The sequence below is a fragment of the Pan troglodytes genome, chromosome 18, assembly GCF_028858775.2.
Source record: "Pan troglodytes isolate AG18354 chromosome 18, NHGRI_mPanTro3-v2.0_pri, whole genome shotgun sequence".
NCBI lineage: Eukaryota > Metazoa > Chordata > Mammalia > Primates > Hominidae > Pan > Pan troglodytes.
Window position 1 is genome coordinate 86,211,252 of NC_072416.2, and position 22,123 is coordinate 86,233,374.

Sequence of the window (22,123 nt, forward strand, 5' to 3'; positions counted from 1 at the left end):
ACGCCACCCCCTTCAGATGGTTATTTTCTGCACACGCATGCGTATGTTGATGGTGGTCATGTTTGCACAGATAACTCTCTTAGAAAAAGGTGGTTTCGCTCCTGTGTATTGCCGTCAAACTCACAAACTTGCCTGCTTTCTAAATCCTTGACAAAAAGAGTGACCATTGGTTGAACACCCCAGTACGAATGGTCTTTAAAAGATGACGTGCTCCGACGGTGCGGGTCCTGGGGAGGGTGTTGCTGTGCAGGACAGAGCCCACTCGCTGGTGGTTTTGAGGCTGTGTGTTCCTAGGTCCTGGTGAAGACCCTTTCTGTTCAGGAGACGGCTGTTACCTCTGGATCACTGAAGAATCTGGGTGATCTTCCCATTTCATAAAACAGAAGCTGGGAAGTTGACAGTGAGAACCATAAACAGAGCTCACTGCGTAGAAAGATAATACTAATTTTTCAAAACCACAGTGCACTGTCCTTCGAGAAACCTGCATGCGTTCTCTTTGTCAAGGCCAGGCCCTGTGGATCTCTGACCCGACTGAGCCTGGGGCACTCCCAGAGCGAGGTGCTTTACACAGAGCGGGACAGAAGGGCATGTGCTCCCGTGGGCTTTCCGTTGACCCCTCAGAGGCACCTTGGGAGAAGGGCTGCAGACCCTCCAGAACTGGTTTATGTCAGAGTTTCTTAGTTGGAAAGTTTCATCTTAAAGATCAGCACGAGGTTTTCTCAGGTAGTCCTGCAGCATCGCTCGTCTGTAAGTATGAAATTGCTGCTCTGGAAAAGAGCCAAAGGAATGCGCAGCTTTTTAAATCCACAGTTGTGGCTTTGTGCTCACTCCACTGGGGTAATGAGCCTGCGGTCGGCGCAGTGCAGGTCAGTTCTCCGCGCCTTTGTCCCGTGGTTCTCACGGTCACTGGGGCAGCAGAGGACAGGACTCATAGCTGGCGGTCCGTCTTAGTTTTCTGCAACATAGTGGTTTATGGTTCTGCTGGTAGTGGAACTGTATCATAGTTGAAACGCTGCTGGACTTTTAATTCCTAGGAAAAGTAAGGCACGTCACCTTCGATATTCCCTTGTTCCTATCTCTACCCCTGAACAAAATCCACTTGGAATTTTAAAGATAGAACCAGGCTTTTACACTGTATTACTGCAGTGCTTCTGTTTATGATTGTAGACAGAATTCTCCCAACTGTATTGTGGGGACAGAGATTCCAGCTTTTCTCAGCAGGCGTGGAGGCCCGTTGGCTCCAGCACAGATCTGAGTTCAGGAAGGACTCGGGGCTGATGTCGGAGGAGTTGCTGTCTGGATTTCTCTGAACAAGACTGTTCTGGTGTCTCTGGTTCCTCCGTCACTGCTGCTGCCCCACGTGCCTTTGCACTGCAAGCAGGGTCACAACTGCTGCTCATTCCCGCGTCTTCCGTGGCCCCTCCGAGTCCCCACTTTCTCTAAGTGGCCTCACCGCAGAATGAATAAAGCTGCCGTACTACCACTTTTTATGTGAAACAAATAATAATTTATAAATCACCTGTTTTTGTCCCCCTTGTGAACTCTCATACGCTCCTGATTCCTATTATCGGTCACATTTCTGGGACCTCAAATCAAAGACGGCTTCAGGAGAGGCCGGTGCTGCCACTCAGGGTAGCGGGCGGAATCTTAGTACATGGCCCCTGCTTCTCTTGGGAAGGAAACTGCTGTGTGATTTAAAGAAACCGCTGTGTTCATCTGAAGCTGCCTTTTCTGGTGAATCTGTGTAGTGAACCCCCTCGTTTTCCATTTGTGGAAATTCTTTTTTTTTTTTTTTCCGTCATTTGGCCAGTTCTCATTCCTGCTGATCTACACCCTGCTCATGCAGGCTTCGTCCTCCGGGCTGGCCACACGTTTGGGAGACAGAAGCATGTTTCAGAAAGCACAGAGAAGCCCACTCGCCTCGATGTTGTTGACTGGGCTAAGAAGCCCCGAGCCGTGGTGGGGGTCACACAGCCCATTCGCTCTCCTCCCCATCCTCATGCCTACAGAAGCCCCAAGCCGTGGTGGGGGTCACACGGCCCATTCGCTCTCCTCCCCGTCCCCATGCCTACAGAAGCCCCGAGCAGTGTGGGGGTCACACGGCCCATTCGCTCTCCTCCCCGTCCCCGTGCCTACAGAAGCCCCGAGCCATGGTGGGGGGTGGCGTCACACGGCCCATTCGCTCTCCTCCCCACCCCCATGCCTACAGGAGGATAGTGCATGCAGGTCTAGGGCTCTCTCTTCTCCAGCCAGACTTGATCTCAGAAGCATCCTTCATGTGACACTGCAGATAGCTCAGCTCCCCGTCCTGTCCCGGAGGCCCTTGGCCTGCCCCAGTGTGAGCACTGGCTTGATTGATGGGAGACCCTGCAGCCCACGCTTGTTCCAGGCGGTTGGGGGAAGGCAAGGAACAGCACCCCAACCGGAGTAAGAGAACACAAAGAAATGGACGCGGCTGCTTTAAGTTCCTAGATCACTGAGGATTGGCTTAGTATTCCCTTCTGATTCCCTAGTTCCAACTGTCATTTAGGAATGGTTATGTGGCAGTAGACTCAGAATCTGACAGAGCAGCTAGAAATCCTCTTGGGAGGGTGGCCAGGCCTTCCCTTTTCCGGCCGTCCGTTTTCCATCCTGGGGCCGGGGCCTGTGCCCTGCGCCCCACATCCTGCACCCCACCCCCTTTCCTTGTGCTGGGCTCACACTTGTTGCCGTTCTCCTCCTATTCCACTTCTGAGATGATTGTTGTTATTACTTCTTGTAGTTAATTGATTATTTTCAGAATCAATGGACAGCTTCTCTGAAAATAGCCTCCATTCTTAGTTCCACGGAGGGAGGGATGTGCGCTGTGCTTGTGGATTGCTGCTGGGGCGACGGGTTTGAGGCCACGTCTGCAGCCAGCAGCAACGTCAGTTCCAGGAGGGCCTTGGTGTCTGCGGTGCTGGGAAGCGCCATTGTGCTGCGTTGGTGTGACCCTGTGGCACCTGCTGCCAGGGGACCATTCTTTTTGAGTCATGTTTTCTTCAAATTAAATATTGAGAGATTCTAGTCACATCCCACAGTTGCCATTTGCTGTCTGAGTAGAAAATATGAAGAATCACCTGATTCGAAGCTATGTGGTCAGCTTCACGTCCATAGCTGCCTTGCTTTTCTTCCTTGCTGAGAGATGGAATGCCCTGTCTCACGCTTTTTCTGCCGTTAGGTCTCTGTCCGCTCTGATACTGAGGTTCCAGGAGGGCTGCCTCGACCTCCTTTCCCTGTGGCCCACGACACCCCATCCTCTGGCTTCTTTGCCAACAGTCGTGGTGTGCGCTTACATCTGGTGCTGGGTTGCAGGCAGGATGGGACTCACAGCTGTTCGTTGACTCTGGGAGGGCTCCCCTGGCTGAGGCTGTCTGCTGACAGGTGCTCTGCAGGTGAGTGTGAGCCTGCACTAAGGAATGCTGATTAGAGTCCATTTCAGGCCCTGTTGGGCACACTGGGAGTGCGCAAGAACCGCAGAGCCTGAGAGACACAGTAGGAGGGTGGGAGACGCAGTAGGAGGGTGAGAGACGCAGTAGGAGGGTGAGAGACGCAGTAGGAGCGTGGGAGACGCAGTAGGAGGGTGGGAGACGCAGTAGGAGCGTGGGAGACGCAGTAGGAGGGTGGGAGATGCAGTAGGAGGGTGAGAGACACAGTAGGAGGGGTCGGGAGAGCCACCTGCACCAAGGCCTCAGGACAGCGAATGGCACAGTCATGGGGAGGGTGACTGCCTGTGCAAGGCCGGAGGCCATGGCCACCTGGGTCCAGTGAGGTCGGACGGAGCCCCCGGTGCTCAGCCTCCTGTGACCAGTGTTGGGGGGTAGCAGTAGCGGATGGTGCATCCCAAATGTGGGCAAGAAGTTTGGAAAGATTGGCAGAGCACCAGAGGCTTCATAAAGAGTCATTTAGGAAGATGAGGTTCAGGGGATGGTGGCGGGTGCGCAGGTGTGGGGACACACTGGCTGCATGGTACCCGCTTCCTCCTCCCCGAGCCGTGCCCTCCAGCGCTGTGTCTCAGCCTCCCCTCCAGGAGCGCTCACTACCTCTCAGCTCTGGGCCCCTGTGGCCTCTGCTTTGCCAGCTGCCCAGCCGTGTTGACCACTTTCCACTCCAGTGCTATCTCTGTCTTTATTGTTCTTTTTGACCTCTAGGTGCACATGCTGTCGTGCCCCAGTGTTCCAGCATCGCTGGCTGGGAGAGGGAAGAGAAGGTGAAGGGTTTCCTTAGAACACTGACATTGAAATTGCAGCTGAATCTTTAAAAAAAATGTTTTGTGCTGGCTCACACCTGTAATCCCAGTACTTTGGGGAGGCTGAGGTGGGAGGATTGCTTGAGCCCAGGAGTTTGATGCCAGCCTGGGCAACATAGCGAGACCCTGTCTCTACAGAAAAAAAAAAATTAGCCACGTCTGGTGGTATGTGCCTGTAGTCCCAAGCTACTCATGAGGCTGAGGCAGGAGGATTGCTTGAGCCCACAAGGCCCAGGCTGCAGTGAGGCGTGACTGTGCCACTGCATTCCAGCCTGGGCAACAGAGCAAGACCCTGTCTCAAAATAAATGAAGTGTACAATTCAATGGTTTTTCAAAAAATTAAAATACTTAAAAAATTATTTGGAACCACTTTGGCTGGTTTCAAAGGTTGTGTATTATCTTTCCTCCTGAATAACAACGAGCATTCAGGTCACTGTGGAGCTGCCTAAGCGAGAGTCTCAGTCTCGGGCTTTGTAGAGCAGAGCCCCTGTGTGTGTGGACGTGTGCTGCCCTCCTCGTCTCCTGCCCTCCGCCGCATCCTCATCATGCACCTAATCTGCTGCCTTCCAGGGAAGCCAAACAGCCACTACTGTTGGAGTTGAAATTAAAATGCAGTGGCTGGTTCCGGTCATGGCTCCAGGCCTGGGTAGCTCCTTCGGGTGAGCTGCGTAGAGCTGAGCCTGGGTCTTTGGCTGTTTAGATGCATTTGTGGCTGTGTTCTGGGTGCTTCTTCGTTGAGAGTGGAGTTGTGGAGAAATGGCTCCTTCGTCAGCTGTCTACACTGTGCTGATTTCTTTTGTCCCTGCCTCACTGGGGGTGTGAGGCATCCGGGCAGCATTTTCGTTTACTGGACAATCCCCGTAGTGTTGGCTTTGTTGCTCAGTGAGTATTTGAAATTAATCATTTGCTGCCCTGGGCATGAAGATCAAATGATATCATAGTAGAAATTCGGAATGATTTAGGTAGAGGTGTTATTGTATTGCCCATATGGTTAACTTAAGGGATTGCAGAATTGGTTTGAGTAGAGGACAGGCCTTGTATGGTAAATTAGACCAGAATCAGGGGCATCTGGAATTCCCTGAAATTCCCTGGAGCGGGGAGAGGCATTCTGGTGTGCCAGAGATTCACAGAGGGAGAGAGTACGTTCAGACAGACGGTGCCAGGAGTGTAAAATAATTTATTGTCTAAGGAATTTCGATTTTCAGTTAGTGGTAAGGATAATAGAATCTTTAATTTGGTGCAGATTTTCAGAAGATTCTGAAAAACAAAAAAAGCCCTTAAAAATTAAGAGTTGTAGGGATTGAAATTTGCAGGGAGGTGGATGACTTTATTTTTGAGTGCATTTTAAATGAAAATTGATGGTTTTTTTATGAGGTCATGGGAACTTTTGCATAAGGTGGATAGACCAGTTGGCCACTTCAGGGGGCTGGCAGGGGAACCGCTGGTTGGTCATACCCGCATCTTGGTGCAGCTGCTTTGCTGCCGTGGGTACCCTGAGCCAGTGCTGCGTGACCTGGGCAGACTCCCTATAAAGGCCAACTCGCATTCTGCGGTGATGCTGCCTCTGGAGTGATGAGTGCACGCGGGCTGCATGGCTGGACTCTACCAGCATCTGCGCAAGCCACAGCAGGAAGCAGCTTTCCATCACGGTTCTAGAACCCTCCTCTCTCACTCATGCGTGTGCACACACACAGTCGGAACAGGTCCACAGGACAACAGGCCACAGCGAGAAGGCAGCTTTCCATTGTGGTTCCAGAGCGCTCCTCCCTCGCTCACGTGTGTGCACTTACAAGGTCGGAACAGGTCCACAGAACGGTATTACTGCGTGCTGATTGCACTAATATTTTTTATTGTTTTCTGTTCTGCTTTTCTGTTTCTCTTCCTTTTTGTCTCTTTGAAAACTGGCTATGACACATTGCATTGATTTTGCAACCCACACTTTGAAAAATACTGGAAGAGATGATCGCTAATGTCTCTTTCTTAAGAGTTTGTAGTTCTAAAAGTTGTAATTGAGTAGCTGGGACTATCGGTGTGCACCACTGCACCTGTGTAATTAAGTAATTTTTAAAAATTTACAACTATATAGGCCGGGCACGGTGGCTCCCGCCTGTAATCCCAGCACTTTGGGAGGCCGAGGTGGGTGGATCACGAGGTCAGGAGATCGAGACCATGCTGGCTAACACGGTGAAACCCCTTCTCTACTAAAAATACAAAAAATTAGCTGGGTGTGGTGGTGGGCACCTGTAGTCCCAGCTACTCGGGAGGCTGAGGCAGGAGAATGGCTTGAACCCGGGAGGCAGAGCTTGCAGTGAGCTGAGATCGCGGCACTGCACTCCAGCCTGGGCGACAGAGCGAGACTCCGTCTCAAAAAAAAAAAAAATTTACAACTATATAAAGTTTACACTGCAAATATTAATATTCTTTCTCTCATATTTTGATAAATCAAAAGATAATTGTTCTTGAATTGGGAAGCTTTTAAAAAAATCACATTCAATCTAAGAAAAATGATTATAAATGTGCTAGTTAAAAAATGTTTAGCGTTCTTCTCAGGGCTTTTCATCTAGATCAGGAAAATTAGGATTATCTGTGTCACTTGGGCATTAGAATGAAGTTTTCCTGAGAACTGCAGTCAGGTTTTTGGCATGGCTGGCCTTCTGTTGGTCATATGGTGGGCATGGGATGGAAGATGGCTCGATGTTTGCCGCGGCTGTCCATGCCCCTCTACGCCATCCACAAGCCTCTGACCGAGTTGTCTGTGCGTGCACTTGAGCGTTTCTTGCAGGAGAGGCCGGGGCCAAAGGAACGCTTCAGTTGCAGCTGGGCTGTGCTAAGGGGCCTCAGCAGGAGCAGCCCTTGGGGGCCAGAGCCCAGGCTCTTCCAGCAACAGGAAGGACCTTTCTTCCCTGTGCAGCACCTGTCGAACATAACATGCTGGACTCCCTCGTTCATTCCCGGCAGAGAAGCGCTCCCCTCACTCCCCACAGAGCCCTGCTATGCCGGGCACTCAGACCAGCCAGAGGTGGGGGAGCCTGTGAGTAAAGTGGAGAATTGGAGGTGTGGTGCCACCCTGACCACAGCACCTTTCTTCTCCCTGAGGCCACCTCCTCAAATACTCTTCTTGGCCACAGATGAGGGCCCGGCTGTGGTTGGCAGATCTTTTGGGAGAGAACTGGATGGGTGGGGGGTGGGAGAGTTGCCATGTGTCCCAGTCTCAGGGCGGCCGCTCCCTCAGTGTCTGTCATCTTGGGATGCGGCAGTGTCGCTTCCTCGTGCTTCAGTGCCCTCTTCACTGCAGTGGGGTGGCAGCAGCACCTGCTCAGGAAGTTGGTGGGCTTTGCTGGGCGCACACAGCCCACCTGGCACTCACCAGCCTCTGGGCTGCCCTTGGCAGGTGCCGTCCACACTGCAGCACTCAGGGAGGGGCGGTGCAAATCCTCAAAAACTGACCACACAGGCACTGGCGCCCAGGTGGTGAGTGGGCGGGCTGTGGTCTGCAGGCAGAAGCTTTACCCTGTACACGTACGAGGAGTAACAGCTGCTCATTTGAGTGACGTCACTGGACTGTGGCCCTTAGAGCCTCCTGATGCGGAGGTGGGCCTTTCACTTCTGCCTTTTGCATGTGTGAATGTGTGTGTGTGTGTGTGTGTGGGTGTGTGATTTTAGAGATACTGTTTTAAAACTGCGTACTGAAAGCATTAGTTAATTAACTAGGAAGTGTCTTCTTGTGAAAATGATGACCAGGATGGAACCTTTTAAAGCAGGTCATCTGAACCTCATCGCTGTAAAGCAATCTGACTACAAAGTTCATTCTTTCACGTGAATTAAACAGTTTGGTAAAGAAATACTCAGCATAACGTGGACGTGCTCTAGTGATCTTAGGGAGCTGTGAGCTCGTGCAGTCTTGGGTGGGAGTTGGCATTGTTTATGTTCTTTTTTTAATTTTTTAAAAATGTTTTTAATTTTTATTTCTTTTGAGACGGAGTCTTGCTCTGTTGCCCAGGCTGGAGTGCAGTGATGCCATCTTGGCTCACTGCAACCTCCGTCTCCCAGGTTCAGGCGATTCTCCTGCCTCAGCCTCCTGAGTCGCTGGGATTATATAGGCACCCGCCACTGCACCCGGCTAATTTTTGTATTTTTAGTAGATACGGGGTTTCACCATATTGTGTTTGTGTTCTTTAAAATCCATATCATGTTGGCCAGGCGCGGTGGCTCACACCTGTAATCCCAGCACTTTAGGAGGCCGAGGTGGGCGGATCACGAGGTCAGGAGATCGAGACCGTCCTGGCTAACACGGTGAAACCCCGTCTCTACTAAAAATACAAAAAATTAGCTAGGCGTGGGGGTGGGCGCCTGTAGTCCCAGCTACTCGGGAGGCTGAGGCAAGAGAATGGTGTGGACCCGGGAGGTGGAGCTTGCAGTGAGCCGAGATTGCGCCACTGCATTCCAGCCTGGGCGACAGAGCGAGACTCCGTCTCAAAATAAAATAAAATAAAATAAAAAATCCTTATCATGTGAACGTGTTTTGGTGATCTTAGGGAGCCATGAACTCGTGTGGTCCTGGGTGGGAGGTGGCATTGTTTGTGTTGTTTAAAATCCCAAGCCAGAGCTCCCGGGGCTGCCAGGAGTTTGGGCTTGATGCGGGTCACGTAACGCAGGACACCAGGGTGGGGAAGGGCCCAAAGTAAGATACCACCAGGGTGGGGAAGGGCCAAGAATGCTTGCCCCAGTTCCTTGGCAAAAACTGCCAGTTTCTCCCCACATCTCCGTTAGGTAGTGAGAGTGTCAGTCAAGGCAGTGTTTTCATGCACGTCAGTGAATGGGCCTTGCTCCTTCCCCCAAACCAGGAAGCTGAGTTTGGCCCCCTGCTTGGGTGTGCATCAGTCAGGCTTGGTAGAATGGAACAGGGTGCATGTTTGTTCTTTCAGCCCTCATTGGAGCACAAAGATCAGTGCCCATGGGTGTGAGCTGGGATGGCTGTAGGTGGCATCCTTATTCAAATCCAGACTCTTCCTGAACATGTCCAGAAGGGCAGTAATTCAGGGCGCTGGGTCTCACTGGAGTCTGATGTTCTTAGTGGGAACAGCCCTAGTGTACTCCTAATAGTCACCCAGAACAGCCGTTCTCCCCACAGGGCGCAGAGCACTCCTGCAGACCACGTTCAGGTTCTCAGAGGATTTAAAATACCAGTGAGCTAGGAATGTGGTACATAGTGAACTCCTTCCTGTGTTTGGTGTACTTGGCAATAATGCGCCCAAATGTTGGGTTTGACTGTGCTTTCTTTTTACACTGCTATGACTATGTCCTGTCACTTAAACATTTTGAAGATTCTATCTAAATTTAACCCTGATTAGCAGGGTCCGCAAGGGCTTGGCCGAAGCAAACATTGGGACTTAGGGGGCTGTCCCCTGGGGAGGGCAGGAAAGCTGATGGGTGATGGGACGTGCAGGGCCCGCTTGAAGACCACCAAGGCCTGCTGGGTCCTCTGACTTGTGTGGCTTCAGCAGCTGGCCGTGACTTTGTCATGCCAGTTTTTCAATTTGGACACTGAAATATGAGTAGAATTTTGGTATATCATATAGGGGATAGTCACTTACCAGAGTTTAAAACAGCAAGAGGTACATTTGCTATGGTTCTGATTAATTTGATGTGATTGAAGACTTAGCCAACTAAAAATAATTTTCCGGAAGTATCTAATCATTTGGAGAAATAACTAATCTGCCTCATTGAGGAGATTGCAGCACAATTGTAGAACTAAATAAAGCGCAGACACAATATGGGAGGTTGGATTTCAGTAATGGAGGAAAGAAGGGGCCAGAAGAAAGGACGTCCATTCTAACAGTGTTCTCGGTATTGAATCGGCACTCACCGCAGATTAAAGAAAGGACATTGATTCTAACAGTGTTCTCGGTATCGAGTTGGCACTCACCACGGATTAAAGAAAGGACATCGATTCTAACAGTATTCTCGGTATCGAGTTGGCACTCACCACGGATTAAAGAAAGGACATTGATTCTAACAGTGTTCTCGGTATCGAGTTGGCACTCACCACGGATTAAAGAAAGGACATCGATTCTAACAGTATTCTCGGTATCGAGTTGGCACTCACCACGGATTAAAGAAAGGACATTGATTCTAACAGTATTCTCGGTATCGAGTCGGCGCTCACCACGGATTAAAGAAAGGACATTGATTCTAACAGTGTTCTCGGTATGCAATAGGAGCTCACCACAGATTAAAGAAAGGACATCGATTCTAACAGTATTCTCGGTATCGAGTTGGCACTCACCACGGATTAAAGAAAGGACATTGATTCTAACAGTGTTCTCGGTATGGAATAGGAGCTCACCACAGATTAAAGAAAGGACATCGATTCTAACAGTGTTCTCGGTATGGAATTGGCGCTCACCACAGATTCTGACCTCAAGGTTGAAGGCGCTGAAGTCAGTGTCTTCGTCAGGTGTGGGGTGCGGGGTCTTTGAGACTGCACGGTGCCCTGGACTCTCGTGTTGGCAAAGCTCTGCAGACCACATGTTTCCTCTGCTCTCACACCGTGACCATCATCAACACACAAAAAGACTGCTGGGACCAAACGTGGGGTTTTTTCTGGACACAGCAAGCAGTGGACGCCAGCTGGGTGTCCTCTAATTCAGTTCTGACACGGAGACAGCGTCGGATCCCATGGGTTGAGGGCTCGGGGACTGCCGCCCAACCACACCAGTCGCAAGTTCGGGCCTCAGAACTTCTGGCCAACCGGCTTCAGGTTGGGCTTCGCACGACCCGTCTTTGGGTTTGATTAATTTGCTGGAGTGGCTTGCAGAGCTCAGGGAAGTACTTTTGTTTCCTGTGTTTATTATCATAAAGAATACTACATAGGCTACGGGTGTGGAGACACATCCCGGCGAGGTACGGGGGAAGGGGCACAGAGCTTCCAGGCCTTCCCTGGGCACCATCCTCCAGGACCTGCTGGACCAGCTGCCTGGAGGAAGCTCACCGAACCTGCCCTCTTGGGTTTTTATGGAAACTTCATGACATCAGCATTCCTTCCCCAGGGTCTAGGGCAGGACCCTCTCATGGGAGGGCCTTAAGACCCACAGTCAGCAAGCGGGGGGATCATTAGAGTGAAAGGAGGGTGAGAGCCCGCCCCTGAGGTCCACACACCTGGCATCATAACAAGAGACGACCCAGGGCTGTGGGAGTTAGGGGTCAGGAACCAGGGACAAAACCAGTATCTCTCGTAAACACCACAGCTCTTCAGAGGGTTTTTCAGGTGGAGTCACGGGGGAGATGGCTGGACTCAGGCACTCCAGGAATGGAGAGTGCTGTGGCCACACGCTCAGTGACACGACGCCCCAGCCACACGGCATCCGATGAACACCAGACATCTCTAATGCGTTTCAGTGTGCCAGAAGGAAAACATGTTTCCTCCTCCCTCTGATTTCTTTACAGACAATTGTTTTCTTGGGGATTTAGATTACATACAGCATAGGAAATGTGTTGTTCTAATTGGAGTATAATTTGATATTCTTCCAATTAAGAACCCTCTTCAGGAAAGAGCTGGTGTGTGGGCGTGGCCGGCTGATGAGCTTCTCAGTCACATTCACAGGGATGGGAATCCTTGTCCTCCGGTCTTATTCCTGATGTGTCAGTGAAGATTAACAGGGACAGATCCAGCTAAACATAGCCAAGATGCTATCTATCTAGCTAGCTAGCTAATCGATGAGACACAGTCTCGCCCTGTTGCTCGGGCTGGAGTGCAGTGGTGTGATCTTGGCTTACTGCAGCCTCTGCCTCCCGGGCTCAGGCAATCCTCCCACCTCAGCCTCCCCGGTGGCTGGGACCACAGCTCGGGCTACCACACCCAGTTGATTTTTGTATTTTTTTGTAGAGACAGGATTTTGCCATGTTGCCAGGCTGGTCTTGAACTCCCGGGCTTAAGGAGTCCACCTGCCTCGGCCTCCCAGGGTGCTCAGGTTACAGGCATGAGCCACCATGCCCAGTCGACAAGATGGTTTTAAACTAATAGCTGTGCCTCTTTAAGACACACACTTGTTAATGGTTGTGTTGAGCATCTTGAACTGCCAGCGGCCTAAGTGGCGTTGCAGCCCACAGGAGTCTCATCCAGACCTGTCAGAATTAGGACCAGGCACTAGTGAGCCTGATTGTGTAAGAGCATCTGCACTCAGAAACCCATCATTTGGAGAAGTGTGAGGGGTGTGTATTTGCTGTTTTTTCATTTTAATTTTTTGTTTTTAGAGACAGTCTCACTCTGTTGTCGAGGCTGGAGTGCAGTGGCGCAGTCACGGCTCACCGCAACCTCTGCCTCCAGGTTCAAGCGATCCTCCCACCTCAGCCTCCCGAGTAGCTGGGACTACAGTTGCGCACCACCACGACCTGCTAATTTTTTTATTTTTATAGAGATGGGGTTTTGCCCTGTTGCACAGACTGGTCTCAAACTCCTGCGCTCAAGCGATCCGCCTGCCTCAGCCTCCCAAAGTGCTAGGATTATGGATGTGAGCCACCACACCCAGCCTGCTTGTTTCTCATCTGCTTGCTGGTAGGTTGCAGAGATCCCAGAACTCCGTAGAACGCTAACCTGCATAGCCAGCTGAGCAGTCACTCTTCTCCCATGATCTCTTGCTGCCACAGCCAAGCTGTTGACCGCAGCACCCGGGTCCCTCCCGTGTAGTGGCGGGCCTCGCAGCATGAGATCAAGGCTGCAGGATGGCGGCTCCCCAGTGGTTTAGGGCTGAGGCCACAGACCCCCTCAAACCTCTGTGGAAACTGTGCTTCCCTTGAGGGATGGGGCAAAATGTCCATGCCAGAATCTTGAATTTGAAAAGATTGAGGTGTGGGGCGGCCTGCAGGGTGTGGGTGGGGTACGGCACCTTTCAGGGCCTGTCGCTGCCCTGCATGTGTAGATGTGGAGCTCCTTAAGGCAGGACCCGTGCCCAGCACACATTGAGCTTGTAGAAAGCATGGGGTTTGCGGGAGCCCATGCCTCCTTCGGGCTCAGCCTCGGTGCCTCACGCGCAGTAGGCACATGGGAAGTGCAGCCATTCCCAGGCACTGCTGCAGTGCTGAGCGCGATGTGTTCCCACGTAGACATGGATTTGGTGAGCCACGGTTCCCTCTCTCAGGGGTGCCTTTCCCTGCCACAGTTGCAGGTTGTGGGGCTGGTCTGTCACCTTCAGTGTTGTGATCTCAGGAAGATAGCAGCCCACCCACCTGACATAAAAATCCACATAGAGAAATTCAGGATTTCTCTTGATTTATTAACTGTGTGCTTTGTTGGGGGCAGCTCGGCTGATGATAAGTACATTTTTATAATTATGCATCATTAAATAGTAATTGTTAAATAGACTTAGAGTTTTCTTTCCTATATTAAAAAATCTAGATTTAAAAAATCCAGATTTATGCAATTTCTGTGGTATCGTTTGCATTCCATTCATCTCATTTGTTTGAGGAGTTTAAGAAAATAAATTGAAGACCTAAACATTTCCTCACATGACCAAGAAATAATACTCCAAATCAGTATGTTTCTGGAATTGGTAGCTGCTACTAGCTGCCCTCAGATACCTCTTGAAGCACTGTATCTGGAGTTTCTCTCATTGGGCACTCTTAACAGCCAAGGACAGGCACCCATTCCTGGACAGATGCTGGTGTATTTGTTGTTCTAATTACTACTAAATTGTTACTAAAGAAAATCAAAACAAAACACAAGAAAGATACATAAGAGGTCACTTCAGCTCAAATGTAGCGTATGGACATTCCCTGGCATATCCAAGTCATCCTTAGAAAGCTGAAATACACCTTCTAAAGCATTGTGGCAAGCTAGCGCTCTGCCTGCATTAACTCAGGGGCCCCTCTCTGAAGTTAGAGACTTGCTTTCTCCTATGTCTTCACCTGTCTTGCATTTCTGAAGAGAAATGAGATTAAATTTGGTGACTAGGTTGAGTGCTATTCTCATTTTGGAGATGAAGACAGTAGACAGGAGCTTTTCTAGGACCGTTCAAGGAGTTAAAGTCAGGGATACATCCAGAACTCAACTCTCATGATTCCTGAACATTGCCTGCAGATCCCCCAGAGCTCCACCATCATCATCACCTCCACCTACTACCACTGCCAACACAACCACCTCTACCACCTCCGCCACTGTCATCTCCATCATCCTCACCATTATCATAATTGCCACCATCATCACAACCACCCTAACAACTGCTATCACCACCACCTCGACCACTATCATCTCCATCATCATCACCAACCCAACCACCCTAACCACTACCACCACCACCTTTACCATTATCATCTCCATCATCATCACTAACATAACCACCTTAACAACCACTACCACTACCGCCTTCACCACTGTCATCTCCATCATTATCACCAACACAACCACCCTAACAATCACTACCACCACCACCTTCTTCACTATCATCTCCATCATCATCACCAACACAACCACCTTAACCACTACCATCACCACCTTCACCACTATCATCTCCATCATCATACCACCACAACCACTTCTACCACTACCATCTCCATCATTATCACCAACAGTCACCCTAACAAACACTACCATCACCATCACCTCTGTCATCTCCATCATTATCACCAACCCAACCACCCTAACAACCACTACCACCCCCACCTCCACCACTATCATCTCCATCATCATCATCACCAACACAACTATAACCACCTTAACAAACACTACCACCACCACCTCCACCACTATCATCTCCATCATCATCATCACCAACACAACCATAACCACCTTAACAACCACTACCACCCCCACCTCCACCACTATCATCTCCATCATCATCATCACCAACACAACCATAACCATCTTAACAAACACTACCACCACCACCTCCACCACTATCATCTCCATCATTATCATCACCAACACAACCACCCTAACAACCACTACCACCCCCACCTCCTTCACTATCATCACCATCACCAACACAGTCACCTTCACCACCACCACCACCTCTACCACTGTCATCTCCATCATCATCACCAACACAACCACCCTAACAGCCACTCCCACCTCCTTCACTATCATCACCATCACCAACACAACCACCTTTACCACCACCACCACCTCTACCACTGTCATCTCCATCATGATCATCACCAACACAACCACCTTCACCACCACCTCTACTGTCATCTCCATCATCATCACCAGCACAACCACAACCACCTTAACAAACACTACCACCACCACCTCCATCATCATCTCCATCATCATCATCATCACCAACACAACCACCCTAACGACTACCACCCCCACCTCCTTCACTATCACCATCACCAACACAGTCACCTTCACCACCACCACCACCTCTACCACTGTCATCTCCATCATCATCACCAACACAACCACCTTCACCACTGTCATCTCCATCATCATCACCAACACAGCCACCCTAACAACCACTACCACCACCACCTCTACTATCTCCATCATCACCAACACAACCACCTTAACAAACACTACCACCACCACCTCCACCATCATCTCCATCATCATCATCATCACCAACAGAAACCACCCTAACGATTACCACCCCCACCTCCTTCACTATCATCACCATCACCAACACAGTCACCTTCACCACCACCACCACCTCTACCACTGTCATCTCCATCATCATCACCACCAACACAACCACCTTCACCACTGTCATCTCCATCATCACCAACACAGCCACCCTAACAACCACTGCCACCACCACCTCTACTATCTCCATCATCACCAACACAACCACCTTAACAAACACTACCACCACCACCTCCACCATCATCTCCATCATCATCATCATCACCAACACAACCACCCTAATGACTACCACCCCCACCTCCTTCACTATCATCACCATCACCAACACAGTCACCTTCACCACCACCACCACCTCTACCACTGTCATCTCCATCATCATCACCAACACAACCACCTTCACCACTGTCATCTCCATCATCATCACCAACACAGCCACCCTAACAACCACTACCACCACCACCTCTACTATCTCCATCATCACCAACACAACCACCTTAACAAACACTACCACCACCACCTCCACCACTATTATGTCCCTCATCCTCACCACCACTACCAACAACACATCTATCACAGCATGACCTCTACCACCATTGTCCCTGTCACCCTCTCCATTGCCCTTACCTCTGCCACCACCACCACCACCATTCCCAGTGCTATCACAGCCATCAACAGCACCAGCACCAGCACCGTCAAGGGGTCAAGTGAATTTCCTGATTATCCTGAGTTGTTTTCTAATCTATCTACTTATTGGCCTCTCACCCTCTTCCTGTGGAGACTGAAATGACAGTGCTTCCTTTGCCCAGCTCATAGGAATGTTTATGGAGGGTCAGTGGGCATGGTTTCTGTCCTTACTATGTAGGCCTTGAGTAGTAGCTTAGGTGTGATAGAAATGGAAGGTCCTCAGTGTTGCTTCAGGATAAAGCCTTCACAGTGTTGAATTTGGATTCTGCAGATTGAATCTAATGTGCAGTATGTTTTGAACAGTTAGTACCAAACTCTGTTCCTAGGGGATATTATATCCATTGAGATGTTCAAATCTGGGTCAGTTCTTTCACTATATTTGGAAGATTTTCAGTCACATGGGAAGCTTTTCAAGGCTTGAGTATTAATCATGCTGCTTAGATCATGAATCATGAAATTATTTAGTACTGTTTCTAGTACGTGTGTATTTTAATACTTTTTTTTTGCCCTTTTTTGCCCTTTTTTTTTTAAACAGATGTAGCTAATGTTACCTAGGATGTGCACGAACAAAGCTTATATATGTTTATAGGCTAAACAATGTGAAATCACTGGAAAAGCTAGGAGGTATTTTGTGTATGTTCTGGTAAACCCATCTGTAATCCATACACCCACCCACCCCCTCCCCACACACACCCCTGAATGATTGAATATGTGTACGTACACATGACGCGTGTACATTTAGTAAAGTTAAGCAAAGCAGTGACGGATCCAGGGCTTTCCCACTGTGCACCTGTGCAATGACTTGACCAGGGTTCAGCTGACGGCAGGCTTGGTGACCTTGAAGCTCTTCAGCTTCTCTCCCATCTTTGGCATTTGTATTCCTCCTGATACTTTGCTTAAGAGTAAGTTTCAGAAGGCTTCAGAATCTTTTTCCATGAAATAAGGCCTTCTAGACCCAGCTGGGAAAAAGATTAGAAGACATGGGAAATGTCCAACATTTTACGTGTAGGATTTTTTTGGAGAGAGCGAGGAGAAGGAGTGTGTGTGTGCAGGGTGTCTTTATCTATAGCTGAAAAATGGCCTCTTGTATTTCCAGGAGGCTTTAGGCCACTCTAAATGGTTTGTCACAGAGGGAGGATCATCTCGCCTTCCTAGACACACACCCTATGTCACTTGTAATAAAAATGCTCCCATCAAGAAAATATATTCTTGCATTACATGCCAAAACACAAGCAGAAATCTTGGAGACTCTCAGTGGTTCAGGGAATTAATCTCTTATGGAGAAGCCTTCTCTACCAGAAATGGTGGAAAATGTAATTTAAACCATAAAAGGTCAGAAGTGGAGTGAGTTTGGTGTTGACTAGTCCCAAGAAACCCCCTGGGAAAGGTGTGGAGCTGCCCGCATGCCTCCTGCTGCCTTGCTGGGGGGCTCAGGCCCACCTGGACAGCTGGCTCTTCAGCTTCCTTGCCCTGTCTGGGGAGGTGGGGCCCTGACTTACAAAGGGAGGCTGTGGTGTCTCCTGCCTGTGGCTCTGACACTGGAGGGGTCCTTGTGGCCCCTAACAGGCTTGCCGCATGCAGCAGAGTGTTCTGAGAGTGTGGAGTGGCTGTGGAACTCCAAGGACTCTCTGCTTCTTTGCTTCTTGGTCTGTTTTGGCAAGCAGCAAGGAAGGTAGTTTCAGGCTTGAGTGATGACTAGTCAGTAAAATAGGTGTACTACTTTGAGGACTATCATTTTTGTCCCGTTGAATTTCTTGGGACACTGTCTGTGGTTGCAGCGTAGAAGAATCTTTAAGTCAGGCAAGGGCCCAGGACAAGCTGGACAAAGTGTTTGGCTGGGAAGCGTATTCTCTCTCTCTTTTTTTTTTTTTAGAGAGAGAACTTAGATGAAATGATGACTGAAATGTCCACTTTCAGTGTTTTACTCAGTTCAAACAATGGTGCCTTCGAAGGGCTCGCTGTTAGCTGAAGCTGAAGTGTCTTTATCACAACCCCTGAGATGCTCCCACTGCTCTGGTCACGCTTCACGCTGGCCCCTGCACTCCTGGCCCTTTTGTTTAGCCCTGCATCAGACTCTGTGATGTCAGACAGTGGTGGCAGGCCTGATGATTCGAAGATTGTTTTTGATCAATTTTACCATTTTCAAATATATATTTAAAAGGTTATTCATTTCTATTACCTGTCATACCCAGTGTAGTATACTTAGCAACACTGAGTGATCATTGAGTGAATGAATACAATGGCAACTGTTGCAAGTTAGCAGTTAGTTATATGATGCACACATTGAAGACATTTGGAAATACTCTTGTTTGAGCCATTTAAAACTACGGCTTATGTTCACCAGATCTTTAGTCATGAAAACATATAGAACAGTACTGATTTAAAACTCTGTAACTCAAAAAGCAGAAAAAGTGTGACTTCTGAATAACTTTACAAATCCTTTTGGTAGGATCCAAATGTGAGAACTTTTTCTGAATAAGGGAGTTTTGGTGATTCTTTGGGTGTTCTGAGACTGTTGAGCTGTGTCTGCCTTTTCTGGTGGGCGGGCCTGCCACGTTGTGAGGGGGGAGCGACTTCACACAGCTGGCATGGGATGCTTCAAAGTGGGGTACAGGCCAGCCGCCAAGAGCTCACCCAGCACGCCTGTTGCTTTGGGTGCCTCTGTGCGGAGCAGCTAATGGATGTGTAGACTCTTTTGCCCCAAGAATTATCTTCTGGAAGGCTACCAGAGTAGCTGCCTGCGAAAGGAAACCTGGGCGTTACTGCTGCACCAGGATTCCTGGCCTCCAGAGGAAGGATGGTGGCTGAAGGTGAGCCTTCTCCAGGGGGATGCCCTGGAGACTCTTGCGGTCCCCTCCACGTGTTCACCTCGTCAGAGTCAAGAAACGAGGAGTGAAAAACACCCCTCAGGTCGCTTCATGCTGATTCTGTTTAGGCCCCGGCTTTTCCCTCATGCAAAATGCAGGCACTCTGACTGGCCCACGTTGTGTAAAATTGGAAGAATGTTCTTCACACCCTTCATGTTGGCAGTGTTTGGGTCCTGGTTCTTACATCCCAGAAGGGAAGTTGCGGCACTGTGCGAGACAGTCTGACTTCTGACAAGTAAGAGAGATGGCGGGGCCATCTGGGTTGGGGGCGGGTGCGTGCAGTGACTCGCGCTGGCCCTGTCCCCGCACCCTGGACTCCAGGGCAAGTGGTGCTGGCCGGATGCCCACAGTGAGGAGGTGCGGGGCACGCAGTGAGCACTTTCCGGACAGTGCGGTGCGGGGCAGCGAGTGGCCGCCTGTGTTCCGACAAGCCAGGCGCCGAGGCTTGGTGTGGGCCAGTGGGCCTGATGGAAGTCACACTCCTGCCCCCTTAAACTATGAAACGGCGGAGTCGCACGGGAAGAAAGGGTTCAAGCGTAATGTAATTTCCTACCTTTTTTTCACTCTGAGAGTGAACCGCTGAGTGGCTGTTAAATTCATTGTGTGTTTACGAGGAATCTTTCATCTAGAGACTGTAGATGCAGGAGTGTGCCGGTGCCTGGTTAAAACGTTGAAGCTGGTGCTAAAGTGTGTTGAGGTGCCTGAAAGAGAAGCTTATGTTTTTTGACTCACTGGCCTTTGGGAAACTGAAGGACAGTGCGAACAAAGATCCCTTTCTTCCTCAAACGGGAGCTTGGGATTTGTTGGGTTTCACGCAGGTGGGCCCGAGGAGGCCGGCGGGCAGGGCCGGGACGTGCTGATGTCAGGCGCCTTCGTCGACTGAGCTCCTTCCTGGGCCTTGTAAGGCCTTAGGTGTAAAAATGGGGCTTGGTCCGCAGCAGGGCCCAGCTCCACGGCAGTGCTGTGGCTTCCTAAGTGACTCAAGCACAGGGGCCATTTCTGATCCACAGACCAGAGCTTCGGGGGATTCCTCTTCACTCTGACCACCTGACAGGCTGTTTCCTCTCACACAGGCAGTACAGGGGAACGTGGCCAAGGTTTAATAAAACCCACCACCATCGTTCTTTCCATTTTCTCTAAGGAGTCGCAGCCCCAGATGAAACGTGTGTGTCCTGCCCCGGGGTTTGTAGGAAGCCTGTGGTATCTGAGACCATGGGACTGGGAGGTTGTAATTAAGAAGCAGCTCGGACCCATGGCTGCTCTTGGCTGCATTGTGTAATTGGCTCTGGACATAAAATATGCATCAAGGGTAGGAAAGTAACCTAGAATTATTTTCATGTGTAGACAATCTCTTATTTATAATGTTCAAGGGCATTGTTTACGTTGACTCCCAAAGTGAGATCAACGAAAAGCCCATAAAGTGGCCCCTGCCGGCTTTTCCTTCTGCCTCCTGGTGGGCCCCTGAGCCGCTGCTCCTGCTTTCGGCAGCTGCTCCTCCAGTGGTGTCCCTCACGCCCGGTGTGTATCAGGGATGTTGCCTGGTCGGAACCCCTGTACCGCAGTGCTGAGGACCATGCTCCTGCTGGTGTGCTGAGGTCCGTGCTCCTGCTGGTGTGCTGAGGTCCGTGCTCCTGCTGGTGTGCTGTGGTCCGTGCTCCTGCTGGTGGCGGGGCATGACCTTGAGGAGAGTAGGGATGCTCCTGGAGGCTCTGCTGTAAGGGCAGTTGGGGGGTGGGGTGGGGCGGGCGGAGGTGTGTGAAGGTGTGGAGAGGGGGCACTGCCTTCCCTCTCGGCAGTGCTTGCTGTTCCTGGGCTTGATGCCACACTGTTCCAATCTCTGCCTCTCCTCTGCTTCTCTGTGTTCAAATCTGCTTCTTTTCATAAGGCCCCTGTCACTGGGTTAGGGCCCACCTGAGCCCAGTGTGGCCTCACTTTAACTTAAATTTGCAAAGACCCTGTTTTCAATTAAGCCCAAGTTCACAGGTACCAGAGGTGATTGAGTTGCTTTTTAAGGGACACGGTTCAGGCCACAGGACCCTCCCCATCCCCATACCATCTTCGGCAGAATGATGGCCACCACCTCGTCTCAGCCCCACGTTCCTGCAGGCATGTGCTGAGCCCTGGCTCAACACCACAGATGAAGCTTTTTGCAGGAAGATGTGAGTTTGGTGGGTTCTGGGTGCTTTGGGGCTTCCCGACGGAGACGTGTGCTACTCCTCGCGTCCTGTCAGGGCCCTACCAGCTGCGCTGTCGGACGCGACACATGCCAGGCCCCCTCCTCTGCTCCCTGTGTGAGACCGCATGGTCATGGACATCCCGCTGAGTGCGCCTAGGTCAGATGCACTTGAGACCCGGCATTGGGGTGGAGTCACCTGGAGCCACAGCCTGCTGGGGAAGGGTCACGTTCAGGCCCCAGACCTGCACACACACACCCCAGGAGGGCTGAGGTTGGCACAGGTGGGGTTCTCCGTGTAGTGTGTGGTGAGACTGGCTTGGCGCAGCTGTCCGTCTCTGGGCCTTCCTCTGAAGATGGCAGGTGCTCTGACTTACCCAAGTGGGGGGTGCTCTGCTGTGGCCGAAGGTGCCGAAGTGTGAGCGGCTTGTGTGAGAAGTGTGCAAAGGTGCTCTTAGCCACCAGCGCATAGCAACCACCTGTCGGCACGAGTGGCAAGGCCGTATGTTTCTAAGCATAACGTAGTTTGAAGTGTGTGCAGAGACCGCCAT

The 22,123-nt window shown here is 50.4% G+C and overlaps 1 protein-coding gene across 42 annotated transcripts in view; it reads left to right on the forward strand.

Moving 5' to 3' along the window:
- The window catches only part of BANP (BTG3 associated nuclear protein), a 129,308-nt gene that overhangs the window by 90,133 nt on the left and 17,052 nt on the right, over positions 1–22,123 (forward strand). Inside the window, exon 13 of one of the 42 annotated variants that reach the window (XM_016930359.4) lies at positions 159–6,787. The exons of the other annotated variants lie outside the window; for them this stretch is intronic. Coding sequence (XP_016785848.2) covers positions 159–206 — 48 coding nt within the window. The 3' untranslated portion in view covers positions 207–6,787. Of the gene's footprint in view, positions 1–158; positions 6,788–22,123 lie in introns of those variants that run through there. 42 annotated transcript variants of the gene reach the window in all.